Source organism: Hordeum vulgare, chromosome 2H (assembly GCF_904849725.1).
Source record: "Hordeum vulgare subsp. vulgare chromosome 2H, MorexV3_pseudomolecules_assembly, whole genome shotgun sequence".
NCBI lineage: Eukaryota > Viridiplantae > Streptophyta > Magnoliopsida > Poales > Poaceae > Hordeum > Hordeum vulgare.
Genome location: NC_058519.1, coordinates 10,784,525 through 10,797,970, shown reverse-complemented (window position 1 = coordinate 10,797,970; position 13,446 = coordinate 10,784,525). Strand labels below are relative to the sequence as shown.

Sequence of the window (13,446 nt, the reverse complement as noted above, 5' to 3'; positions counted from 1 at the left end):
GCCAATGGGGGCTCAAAACGTCACCATGATTCCCTATCCACTCGTAGCGGTAATCACCTCGGTAAACGCGGATTTGCAGCAATTAATTACCGCAGCACGTAGTTAAACCGTCTGCCTGTCGAGACCGACTGGCGTGCATATGCCATATGCCCACAGCCCACATCGCATCGACATGGGGATTAATTACCGCCCATAAACTACGGTGGAAGTACGTACTACTACACTGTGGGAGAATTTAATCTTGGTAATAAGAGGATGGATGAGTGGACAGCATGGAGTACATGTGAGACCCATTTGGTTTGGCTTGCCTCCTGGCAGTTTCACCGTCCGGTCGTCCGTCGTGGTGCCGTCGTCTTCTTCCTCGGAAACCCAAAGTGCTTTCAAGAAAGTAAAAGGGTATGCAAATGAAAATACGCAGGAGCAAAGGGTAGATGATTCCCTCCTTTCCGAATACCAAAGCGAGCCGTATGGGAGAGTGTCCGCAAAGACTTCAGATAAAGAAACAAACATGGACTATATACCATCATAACCCCTTTCATCGTCCCTAACTGCATGCCTGGCCGACTTTTGGTGGTACTACTAATTTCCACTCACATGCATGCTCCAAGGTTCTGCTAGTTAGTATATCACTTGCTTGGAATTGCAATTTGCGTTAGTCGGTTTTCGCGAATCACCAAGGCAGCAGATGGCAATGCTTTAGACAATTTGCGTTGCCGGGAGAAGACAATTTCCACTCACTTTTGGTGAGGACAAAGGCGAGACGAAACTGTTGAGACCTCAGATGAAAATGATCTAGGGTCAGGCACGACACAATAACGGTGTCCCAGTTGGAGATGGGGAGGGAGGGGAGGTCCGAGGTTGATGTGTTTGGGTGTGCCTAGGTGCGGAGAGGAGGGTGGATAGTGAAAGGCGAGGTTGCCGATTATTGGAAGGGGGTATAGTCAATGGCTGGGGAAGTAGGCGGTTGGACCGACCATATGTGTGGAAGGTATGGAAGAAGAAGGAGCGAACTCTCGAAGGAAGAATAAGGAGCTTGAGTTGTTCGATTTTGATCCAGTAGTATAGATAGAAGGAAAAAAATCGACTGCAAGTTTTCTATTTCTTTGTCAGACCGTTTAACCTAGGTAGGCCTATAGTTATATCTTACTCCTTTTGTTCCTAAATATAAGTCTTTTAAGCGATTTCACTAAGGAACTACATACGGAGTAAAATAAGTGAATCTACACTCTAAAATATGTCTATATACATCCGTATGTAGTCCTTTAGTGAAATCTCTAAAAAGACTTATATTATGAAACGGAGGGAGTACTTTTTTCCTTTAAAAAATCGTAGAAACTAAATGAAGGTGGCGCATACATGAGACTCTTGCACTTGCCACCAGATGATTATCATTGCATGCACGCACAAGTGAACTAAGCCACAGTTTTGATAAGTTTGTCACATTTGCATTTCCAACTCTAAGCTATAAGCTGATTAAGGGGAAAGATAAAATCCCCTAAATAAAGGGTAATGATAAAGAAGACAATATAGCACAGTTACACTATGTGCAGAGTTACACTATGAGCGAGTGATCCTGACACACACACACAGCACAACACCGTCAGGGACGGATCCAATGGGGGGCGAGGGGGGCTAGACCTCCCTCAATGAATTGATTGTTCTTCATTAATGCTATTAGTTACTTTAATTAAAATTTTCTAAAACATGAAAGCTTTGCCTCCTCCATGAGAAAACTCGCCCCTTCGTGCGTTCATCCTGGCTCCGTCCATGAACACCGTTATACATGCATATGTTCAGTATAAATAGGAAGACAACTTGATACTAGACCAAGGGGTGTATAAACAAACAGCATCTGGGAGTGGGGCCCACTTTTTTGAAAAACAAACGGTATAGTAATGCGCGGAGAGGGACAGTCCAGCGTTGGTGCGTGCATGTGGATGCGCGCGGTACTGGGCTCGGCTCTGATGATGTGCAGCTAGTAGGAAGAATCGCCATCAGCCTGCATGATAACAACTTTCTCCTGTTACATTTGTCTTCTCCCGGCCAACAAACAATCACCCAGACCACCAAGCTCGACGTCTATCACACATCCACCTCAACCCCATCTCCCAAGGCTCACTCGCTCACTCGTTTGGTACGTGTTTCTCTCCGTCTGTCTCCCTACGCTAGGTACCCCAGCTGCTCCTGTCGGTCGTCGTGTATCCGTTGAAGGGCACGGGGATAGTAGACGTCCCCAGCTCCATCTCTTTGGATCCTTTAGCGATGGAGATGGACATTTGAATTCGTATTCGGCATGGTGATCAAGCCCAGTGGATGAGGAGTATGGTGTCCCTACGTACTACTACTACGTGGGTTTCTCCTCCGTCGTTTTCGCCGGCCGGCCGGCTTCCCCGACATGGGGGTAGCCCAGCCACATTGCGCTTGTCAGAGGGACGTACACGTCCTGGGCAGGGCTGGTCGGGCGTCCGGGACCAATGCTGCATACAAATGCAAATGCAAATGCATTTTACTACGTACTACTGCATGCCAATGCCATGCACCAAATTATGTACTGTATATATCCACACAAGCTCTCAAATACACTGCTCGTTCATGTGGGAGTAGTCATGATTTGCCGGCCCGGCGCCGGCGGAGAAGGTCCATTACTTCCATTCATTCACCTTGCTGCCGTACATCCGTCGGTGGATCGGCCGTGCGCATCTAAAGATGCTGCCGCCGTCGTACGTTACGTGGCTAGGCTAGGCAGATGTGTGTTGCCGTGCTTGGACGTGTGTCGAGGTATTTAGGCTGCAACGCCGATACGTATAAGTACATAAGTCAACTGGTGGCGGTTGCATGCATGTGTGTGCGCAGGGAGGGTACGTAGATGGAGTAGCGTTGCTGGCAGAGCATGTCAATGGTGTCTCATGACTACCCTGTTCATGGATGAGCTTATCAATAATATGGCTGCATGCATGCGACTAATGCAGAGGTCCGGGGATTATTCCTCATTTTCCCCAAAAAAAAAAACATGTTCATGGATGCATGGTAGGCCGGCCGTCCAGGTCGAAAGGGAGGGAGGAAGTTAACCAGGAAAGGAAGGCCAGCCACGTGCATGCATGCATGCATGAGTTCACGAGCAGTGCCGGCACGACGTTTGCATGAACAGCCGGTAGCTGTCAAACACATGCATCGCTTGAAATGGGATCATCATTCCACAGGGTCGGCGATCAAACATAGACAAAGTACGGTCATCAAAAAGGTAGGAACCATATACATGGAACTCAAACGCAGGCTCCTTCGTCGTAGGGCTGGGAGAGGTCGGCGTCGTCGTCGGCGTTGTGGCACAACTTTAGTGCTTGGTGTTGTGGACACAACTTTAGTGCTCGGTGTTGTGGGCACAACTTCAATGCTCGGCGTAGGGGCAGTGGTCGTCGCCGATCCCGACATTTGGTTCAAGATGAGGCCACGCTCTACTAGGTACCACGCCTTCATTTGTTCGTCCATCGTCGACATGTATGCTTCCATCAGGAACGCCAGGTCGGCGTTCCTCTTCTTCACGGCGACATTGGTCCTGAGAAAGTCAAGCTTGACACCCTGCTTTGGTCGGTCGCTTCTTCTTCTTTCTCCCTTTGGCCGGTGGCAGCACCTCCGCCGGTTTTTACTCGTTCACTTCAAGGAATAAAAAGCTTCGTATTTCCACACAAAAATAACATCAATATAGTTCTGCTGAAAACAACGACAGTCCGGGTTAGTTTCATTCAAATCTTTTAAATTAAAATTCAAAAACCAGAGCAAAAGTGTTTGGAAAAGTAGATACGTTGAGGACGTATCATGATGGTGTTTGGAGCGAAGTACCTAAGAGAATAAATTATGCAAGATACAGACAGTTGATGAATTTTGGAGTGGCAAGAGATTTTGAGGAGCGCAATAATAATAGTATCTTGTTTTTCAATCTTCACTTTGATCTCTCCGATGAAGAAAGAGTATCCTGATATGGAAACTCCTTACCAGTGACCAGATTAATGGCCTCGACACGGTCTAATTCAATAACTATGGGGACATTGCTCCATTGCAAGGCTAAAGAAATATCTTCACAAATACCAAACAACTCGAATACCAACACATGAGAGTGAGCAACTAAATGATGTCAAGATGTGAAAATAATATCACCATCAATTCCTTTGAGTACCATTCTAGTTGCAGTCAAACCATCAACGGTTAGGAAGCCTTCATCCGACGTTTTCCATTATGAGTTGTTGGGAACATAGACAAAGGGTTTACCAGCCATCGGCAATGGTAAATCATTGTGGCCAATTATTCCTTTCCCTTTCACATCAGCATATCCTGGGTTTTGAGAGATATGTCGCAATGGAAGTAAGTACACATGAATCCTTTGGATGCATGGATTGGAGGGGAGATTTGCCCATGAACTACCTTGTTCCAAACATACCAGATGTACCATAGAGATTTTTCCAAGCACACCTTGCAAGCTACACCATTGCTACCTAGAAAACCACGCAAAAAGGGGACATGCTCGCTGAAGCAAGATGATTTGGAGAAGCCAAAGAAAAGGAGACGCTGAGAATGGGCGACAACAAGTGAAGGAATGAGCTTAGGCTCCCGCCAACTCTATTGCACCGCTGTATACAAAAAAGGAGATCATTTCTCCTCCCAGACCCACACAAGGTCCGGGGCGTCGATTGATCCACATTCACAATAGGGGCGATGCACCGAAAAAAGGGGCGCACCCAAACAAGAAACGGCGGACCCTTTTCCTCTGAAAAACATGAAATGGGAGAAGAGCTCTTCGGACAAGCCAAACCCCTAAACCGATGCCGAAGCTTGAACATCAACACCGTCGCCAGCCTATGTTACAACACCCTTGCCCCACCTGCATCCAGCAACAGCAAGGTCGATAAGGCTGATCGTAATGGGAGTACCACAGATAGTATCATGCATGTCAACTAAGCAATTTTGATGAGGTGACATAGAATTAAATAAAGAAAGAGAGGGTTGAGTATCATATCATGATACCGTATCATATTAAATGTTGCTCTACTATGTGTCATGCATGGCAATAAATGATCTATCATATGATACTAACATATGATACTATGCATTACGACTGTAGTATCATACGCTAGTATCATATACATGACAGGGGCGAACCCACGTTGACGTGAGTGGGGCCCATGGCCCCCACTCAAATTTTATAAATCATGTACGATTTGGTGTATCTTTAGAAAATAAATACTAAAACTCTATAAATTTATGCAAAGTGTACCAAAATGTGCCCCCACTCAAAAATCTTTCTAGGTCCGCCCTGATACATGATACTCCCCATTACAACCAGCCTAATATAGCCACCAATTGACTCGATAAGACCGCTACATCATCAAGAGCACATGTTATTAATTACTCATTTAATAGAGTTGGCTATAAAATTGGCTAGTACTCCCTCTGTTACGGTTTAGAATGCACAGTTAAACTTGCATGTGTTTCCAAAATAGACAAGGTTTAAGGCACGAAAGCAATTATTCCTATTAATTAGTATTAGTATTACTCATGCATGTGCTCTCCTAATTTGCTCCTCACGCATTAGTACTACTCCCTCCGTCTCGGTGTATTAGTCATCTTAGTTTGTGCACCGTGACCAAGACGGAGAGGAAAACGAGAGAAATCAATGCCAATTTGCTAATTAATACCATTGCACGCAATGAATTGACCAATGCATGTTGTGCTAGTTAGTCTCAAGTCATTTAAAACATACACGCCCCACGTCTCTTATTGGTTGATTCCTTTATTCATGTCAAAAAACAAGAAACGAGGTGAAAATTAATGCATTGTGTCTAAGTGTTTTGAGATTATTTGATTTACGTAAGATAACTTATTCACCGAGACGGAGGGAGTAGTATTTTCTCAGTTGATTAGGCGCATTAGCATCTACACCTACTACATCTCACAACCAATCGATGACTACCTTGGTCACAGAGATTTTCCAAACGTGCCTTTTAAACCGGGACGGAGGTAGTAGTAGGTTAATTGTACTTTTTTCAAATCTTTCTCTATGTCTTTACTATCCTTTACTCATTTTACTAGTAGCACTTAGGAGTAGGTCATTACATAACAACCCATTCATTTACTTTTTTTTTGTCTCTCTTATTCATATAAGCAAAGTGCCATGTAATTAGGTTTATAGCTTACTTTTTACTAGATCTAAGTACAAGAATACGCAGTTGCTAGAGTGAAGAACAAAGTACATAAGAACCTAGTCATTTACTTTTTTTTGTCTCTCTTATTCATGTAAGCAAAGTTTCATGTAATTGGGTTTCTCGCTTACTTTTATACTTGTTCTAAGTGAAAGAATACACTTGTTGCTAGAGTGAAGAACAACATATGCATTCACCCGATCGATCATACTGTGCTTGTGCGGTTAAATAATCGGCCAATGGATCGACCGAAATCGTACCCCATGTGCAGACGCATCCACTAGTCGCATGCAATTTGATTTTCAAATCACGCACTCCAATTCAAATCCCCAACGTATACCTGACACTACAGTACTATCTCCCGGACAGATCGGACGGATCTAATCTAATCTAACCACATTGATTAATCTGTACTACTAGTAGGAGTAGTGCTGTAGTACTGGTAACTACGAGATGATTAACCAACCACATTTGGTTTCAGATGAAAACAGCACGTCCGTACTCTTTTGTTTTTCTCTTCCTTTGCGACCGATGTGAACAAAACATCACTCATTCCGATTTTTGCAACTGGAATCTTTTCGAGAATGCAAAAAAAAAGTGACTGTGGTAAATGTACAGTTAAGAGGATATAAGAATGAAGAAAAGGCCAGTGGTCACGGCGGCAGCATGCAGCCACTGGGAGGTGGGGCTGGGTGCATCGTGTCAGGAAGATCGCGACATTGCATCAATTTCGGTGCGGCCAATGGGGGCTCAAAACGTCACCATGATGCCCTATCCGCTGGTAATAATCACCTCGGTAACAGTTGTATAAATTACTGGCTTCGTCTCCGGTAATTAAACCGTCTGTGGAGACCGACTGGCGGGGCATGTGGCATATGCTCGCATGGGGATTCATTACCGCATTAACTATGGAAGGAGTACATTATTATGGGAGGATTTAATCTTGGTACTGTAGTACAGTACGAAGAGATGCATGGATGAGTGGACAGGATGCATGCATGCATGCATGGGAGATGAGGTGGCTTGGCCTTTCGTTTGGCCTAGCCTTTGGTGGTATCGTCCGTCCGTCGTGCCGTCGTCTTCTTCCTCGCAAATACAAAGTGCTTTTGAAGAAAGAGAAGGGGCAGTGCGTACATGGTACTAGATCCGTTGGGTGTCCGAAAAAGATCACGTAAAGAGCACAAACTTGGATTATCATCCTAACCCTTTCCTTCTCACTTAATGCACGCCTGGCCAACTTTGAGACTAGTAACTTTTACGAAAACTTACGAGGGCACGCAAGTACGGGGGCACTCACTTATCAAATCCTGCCGCCTCGTTTGTTTTGGCTTGCGATTCGTACAATAGTTGAATTTTAGAAGAGATCACATTAAAGAAAAGTCTCTCAACAAGTTCTACTTACGGGTTTTGTATCCAAAACTGCCAAATTTGAATCAGTTTCACAGAGAGAGATTTTTAAGCAATTTTTTTTGTCTATTGTAGACATAAACAATTTAATTTTTATCGCACGCTCGTACTAAGTTTCAACACTAAAACTTAACACATTATTTTAAAAGGATTTCTATTTTCATGCTCTCCCCTTCTTAGTTTCTTCAGTTTTGCCTAACCCTCTAAGTCATAGTCATGCTCACTTTTGCCCAACACTATCTACCGGAACCTCACATATGGCCAAATGCATTATTTCCGTTGGGTCAACATGTTTGACCGTTAAAGTTGAACCGTGAGAAAATGACATATGTGTCCCTGTAAACTATGGCCACGCCAGCCAACCGGCGGCTAGTGGCCTACAGTGGCGAAGCCAGCAATCTGGCAATGTTTGGCTGCTGCCACACCTAACATATGCCATGTATACTAGGTTTATGCAGTACTTAATTGAAGATTTGAGTCAACATATGTATACTAGTAACCTCTGCCACATCAATAAAAAGTTTCTGCATCCGTTACTGGTGGCCGACGCATAGCACGACAGAGCAGAGTTGCTCGTCTGGCCGATTCCACCGATGGCTGAATGATACTTGACCACTACCGGTAGGTGGTGCTCATGCGCGTTGAGGGGTGGCATCGGGGTGGCCGGGGGTGGAAGGAAACAAACGCAGTGGGTAAGTACCGTCGTGGTTGGAGTTGTGGGCAACCAAGACATAGCTTGGATTTGAACGATTTTTGTGTGCTGGTATTGTTCTACATGTGAGCTCATGCATGATCATCAGAGGGGCCTCGCGATTAATGGCATTACGACACAAAAACGTTGACAAGGAAAGCGAAAAAAAATCCTTGGAGCTCACTGTAAGGTTGTGGAGCACATTAGGAAGCTCCGGGATGGGCTGTACGCGATAAATAAAAAACAACGGTGGATGAGGCTACAAAAAGCAAAAAAAAAAAAAGTGTACTAAAAAAGGTGGAAAACATCTGCCATATTATGAAACAAAAGCAAATTTATATATTTTACAAAGTACACTGTACTTATTCCCTTACAGTTACACGTCTAATTAATATACTTGAATCCAAATTGTGGCCACCTGTGTGTACGTTGTGCACCGGTCGAGGCAAGCATCAAAGGAGACAGAAGCAAGGCAACAAACTGGGTATGTACTACGTGGGACAGAAACAAACAACTTGAAGCGGTGCAGTACAAATTGCCACAAGTCCCTAGCTAAACTAAACATCCAAATCAGGCAAAAGACATTCCATGGAAAAGTACAAATGATTCAGCATCAGCTAGCAAACTAAGCAAGAAACTATATCTCTCTGCTTTTCACAGTCCTTGAGTTTGCTGTCGGTGCATTATACAAGTGTATGCATTACGCCATTTCCCCACAAAGATGCTGCTGATCCTATGCACATATCTCTCTCCCCCTCCCTCCCCCCTCTCTCTCTCTTTCTCACACACATACAGAGAGAGAGAGAGAGTTACAGTTAAGAACAATATAAAAAAGGATGCAGGTACTGACGGGATAGTTAATATACTGGTGAGATTACCGGTGAGATTTGAAAGCAAGCATGCATGCTGATCCAGTCATACTCCAGGCTGTGGTACTACTAATGTTGAATTGTCGATAGTATCTCGCGCTGCCTCTTTTGTCCCTACCACCACAAGGTACCACTGCTGTGCACATTATGATGTCCAATGCTGGCCGTTGAGATCTACATTCAAAACTCCAATTGCATGCATACAGCGATGTAGGATATGCATCAGCGGATTGTGTCGACATATACTTGCCGATAGAGTATGAAAAATAAACAAGTACGTACTAGTATGTAACATATAATTTTCAAGCTACAGCTTAAGTTCTTGGATCAACATGAAACCATCCTTAACCACGCCCAAAGCTCATTCCATGCAAGCTAAACATTCTTGTAGTTGTAGTGACAGTTTACTAAGTTCCACTTCTTTTTTATATACTCCCTCTGTTTTAAAATAAGTGTCAGCTTCAGTATAAAATTGTTGCTAAGTTTGAGACAATTATTTTAGGACGGAAGGAGTACAATACAACGATTTTTCAGTTATGTTGACGCGCAAGTGTAACCGCAGATTGATTAGCGGAATTGACAATGAATATGAGAAGAAAAGTGTATCATGATGCTGTTGAACGAAATTACAAGATGAGACCGATTATGTACACCTGCAATCTTAAAAAGAAAACAGAGAAAAAAATAACTGTAGTACTCCAGGAGTACTAACTCATGCAGAAGTACTACCAGGAGCAGTAAAACCCACGCGCACGCACGCCAGCAGCCTCTGCCACCCGTCGTAATCGTGGCCGTCCAACAGTGATCTGAGGGTGCGACAGCGGCGGTCGGTCGGTTGGTACGGTCGCATGGGTGTCAGCGCCCGGCCGTCCCCCGCTGATTCCGTTGGGATCCGGCGACGTCACCCGGCGTCACCCGCCTGCCCCCAACGGCTACCTCGGTGCACGTGACGGCGACCGCGACCAGGACGGAGGGAGAGATTCCCTGAGGAGCGCGTCCAGGACCAGCTCCGCCACGTCCTCCGCCACGTCGCCGGCCTCCTCCGCCACCGCCGGGTGCCGCGCCAGCCCGCGCACGCTCGCCGAGCTCAGGTCCCTCGCCACCAGCGCGTCGATGTCGCCCACCACCCTGCAGTCCGCCGCCGGGAACGCCTTCACCGTGCTCCACACCTTCGACAGCAGCGCTGGTCCGTGGGGTCTTGTTGCGGGGGCGGCGACGTTGCCGTCGAGGTGGAGGAGGTCGGCGAGGATCTCCTGCGCGAGGTGGAAGAGGAGCTTCCGGTTCCACCGGTGCCGGAGCGGGCCCTGGCGGCGGTCGTCGGTGTCGTCTGCGGGGAGGTCTAGCTCCAGGAGGTGGAACACGATCGGGTCCACCGGGGACGACATGGAGTGGCCCTTGAACGGCCGGCTCGGCGGCGGCATTGCCCGCATGAACCCGCCGCGCTCCAGCACTGTCCGCAGGTAGCCGTACTCGGGGTCGTCCTCCAGGGACGACGACGACGGCGATGTGGACGCGACGACGGGAGGAAGTAATCTGCGGCGGTGGTGCTGGTCGACGACGCGTGCGTGCGAGCTCGCCGCCGGCGCGGTGGCTCCTGCGACTGCGGAGGGAGACGACGGTGGTGCCGCCTTTTCAATCGTCGTCTCGGCTGGCGCCTTCTTGACCCGCGTCGCGAAGCGCTCGCACCCGTCCGGCGGTCGCTTGCACTGGACGGCCTGCGGCGACAGCGGCGCCGCTCTGGTCGGCGTCGTTGGAATTGGATGATCCGGTGGCGGTGGCGGTGGCGGAGGGGGTGGCCGCGACGGTTTCGCGCGCATGGGCGGCGGGGGCGGTGGAAGCCTCGGGGCGTGTGGCTGCTGCTGATCGGCTTGTGCTTTCGGCGGCGGCGGCAGCGGCGCGGTCGGTGTGACGATGGAGCCTGCCGTTGCTTGAACTTGGACCGCCACCATCTTCTTGTCCTCCACCGCAAACGGAACCGCGTTCTCCTTGTCGTCGTTGCCGGCCGCGCTCGCCGTCGTCGGCTTCTGGCCGCCGGACTTGCGGTTGGTGACGGTCTCCTTGGCCTGCCTGACGATCTCGCGCGCGTGCTCCTTGGCGTCGCGCCGGTGGTGGCCTCCCGCGTCCCTGTCCTTCCTATCCTTCTTCTTCTTCGCCGACGTCGGCGACGTGGGCATGGACATGTACTGCGCCGCCCGGTCGAGCACGTTCTCCTTCAGCACCTGCAACGACAGCCGCGGCCGGTCCACCACGTCCCACGCCGAGGCCGTCCTGGCCGAGGACGCGGACGCGCGCGGCGTGTCCGGGAGCGACCTGGCGTCGCCGGCACCAACATTGCAGCTGAGGCTCCGCAGCGGCTGCCGGTTCATGGACTCCGGGATGACCCGCTTCTTCTTCTCCTTCACGGCCGCCGCCGCGGCCCTGGGATTGTTATTGCCCTTCCTGAGGCCCGGCGACGGCGAGCAGGCGTCGTCGGGGAGGCCGTCGATGCCCATGAGGCGGGCGACGAGGCTGGGCGTGCGCGGCGTGCCGGCCTCGGACGGCGGCGCGGTGGCCCTGCTCCCGGTGCTCCTCCTCCCGGCCACCGCCAGCGCGTCGAACGCCGGCTCGACCTGCACGCCAATCTGAATATCCCTGAGCTGGTCGGCGTCCAGCTCCAAGCTGTTCCTCGGCGCCTCCAGCCCTGCATCGCAATCGCACATGTCAAATGAAGCCACACCCCACTAGTTGTCTGTCTGCCACCCAGTGGCAATTGCAATTGCATCGGTTGAATTGGCGTAGTACCGTACCTTTCTCGTGGGCGGCGGGAGAGGGAGAGCCGAGCTTGTGGGAGCCGGAGACGACGGCGGTGGAGTCGTTGGAGGAGGAGGAGGAGGGAGGGCGGCCGACGCAGCCGGCGCCGGGGGCGAAGATGAGGTAGTGCACCATGGACATGCATCCCGGGCCGGGGTTCCCGGCCATGGCGTCCGCCGGGAGGCCCCTCGGCGTGGCCGGCACCGACCGGCTCCGCGAGTACCACTTCATCCCTTCGGATCAATCTAGCTCGATTGACTGATGGTAAGAGTGCAACGAGGTGTTGCTTGCCTGTGGTGCTGGGAGGGAACAGAGCCGGGGTTTGAAAGTTTGAGACGGGGAGAGGGCGATGGCTGTCAGGTGGGCGTAGTTAAGGTGAGAGTGGTCGACTGATGCTGGCTACTAGTAGGAGTAGGAGGAGCACAGGAGGGTGACTGAGACCGGGAAACCCGGAACCCCGGGATTTCAGACTCGTGGTGGTACCGAGTTCCACTGGAGAGCAGAGTGTCATGCGAGGGGAACCCGATTTCAGAGCAGAGAACAGAGAACAGCAGCAGCAGGTGCTCAGCACAGACGGGATCGAGAAATTCGAAGTGCTGGAGATGGAGATGGAGATGGAGATGGAGATGTGCATCGGGGGACGGGGTTTGATTGAGGTGGATGGATGATGGCCGGAGAAGACAGCGGAACAGGGGAAAGTTGTTATCATGCAGCCAGCCCATGCACCAACGCAACGCCGATGGCGATTATTCCTGGTCTCGATCGGAGCCCCGTGCATGCATGCACGCACCTATGCTGGACTGTCGCTCTCTGCGTTGCTATACTAAACGCTACCCTTTGTTTTTCAAAAAAATGGATCTCCTGCCGCGTGGGGGCCCTGGAGTGTTTTGTTTAAGCACACAACTTGCTCGATCTGACCGAACACATGTAACGGCGTGATGGAGTACATCGGTAAGTAAGTACGTATCACCCACGGTAACACTTTTCAAAATGAATGGAAGATTAACCCGGGATAGCCTATCCCACGAAGGCCACCGTGAGTCCGTGACGAACTTATTAACTTTATTTTAAAGGTAAATAAATCTCTTTGCCTGCGGCTACGAATACCACTGTGATGATCCATCGACCGTGTTGTGTGTACGCACGGTTGATCTAGGTTATCCCGGCACGTGCAGCAGTCTGATGCTTCATGCATGCATGCGCCACCTTCGGTTAATTTCTATGTTTACTCCGTACAATTCAAAAACAACAAGTTAAAGCATCTACATCCGGACATCTAATATCCTTCTCAACGTTCGGACAGGTCACCCAATCACTGAACGGTTACAAAAAAATCGACTCTGCCGACCCTTAAACGGGTCTCAAAAGTCAGACGGACCAGCACCCCTCATATCCAGTTCAAAGTTCAAATATGTGTCGGATATGAGGGGCCTGGGCATGTTCGTCTGGCACGTGCTGGTCCGCATCGACCCACATATAGTCAACCTCATTTGTTCGC

At 49.1% G+C, this 13,446-nt stretch overlaps 1 protein-coding gene across 1 annotated transcript; it reads right to left on the bottom strand.

The window, feature by feature from the left end:
• Positions 1–9,747: 9,747 nt before the first annotated feature.
• LOC123429137 (verprolin) lies at positions 9,748–12,881 on the bottom strand. The gene is made up of 2 exons (XM_045113199.1): positions 11,945–12,881; positions 9,748–11,838 (listed from the first exon to the last, which is right to left on the bottom strand). The coding sequence occupies exons 1-2, from the start codon at positions 12,177–12,179 to the stop codon at positions 10,091–10,093; spliced, it is 1,983 nt and encodes a 660-aa protein (XP_044969134.1). The 5' UTR covers positions 12,180–12,881; the 3' UTR covers positions 9,748–10,090.
• Between the last annotated feature and the right edge of the window lie 565 nt (positions 12,882–13,446).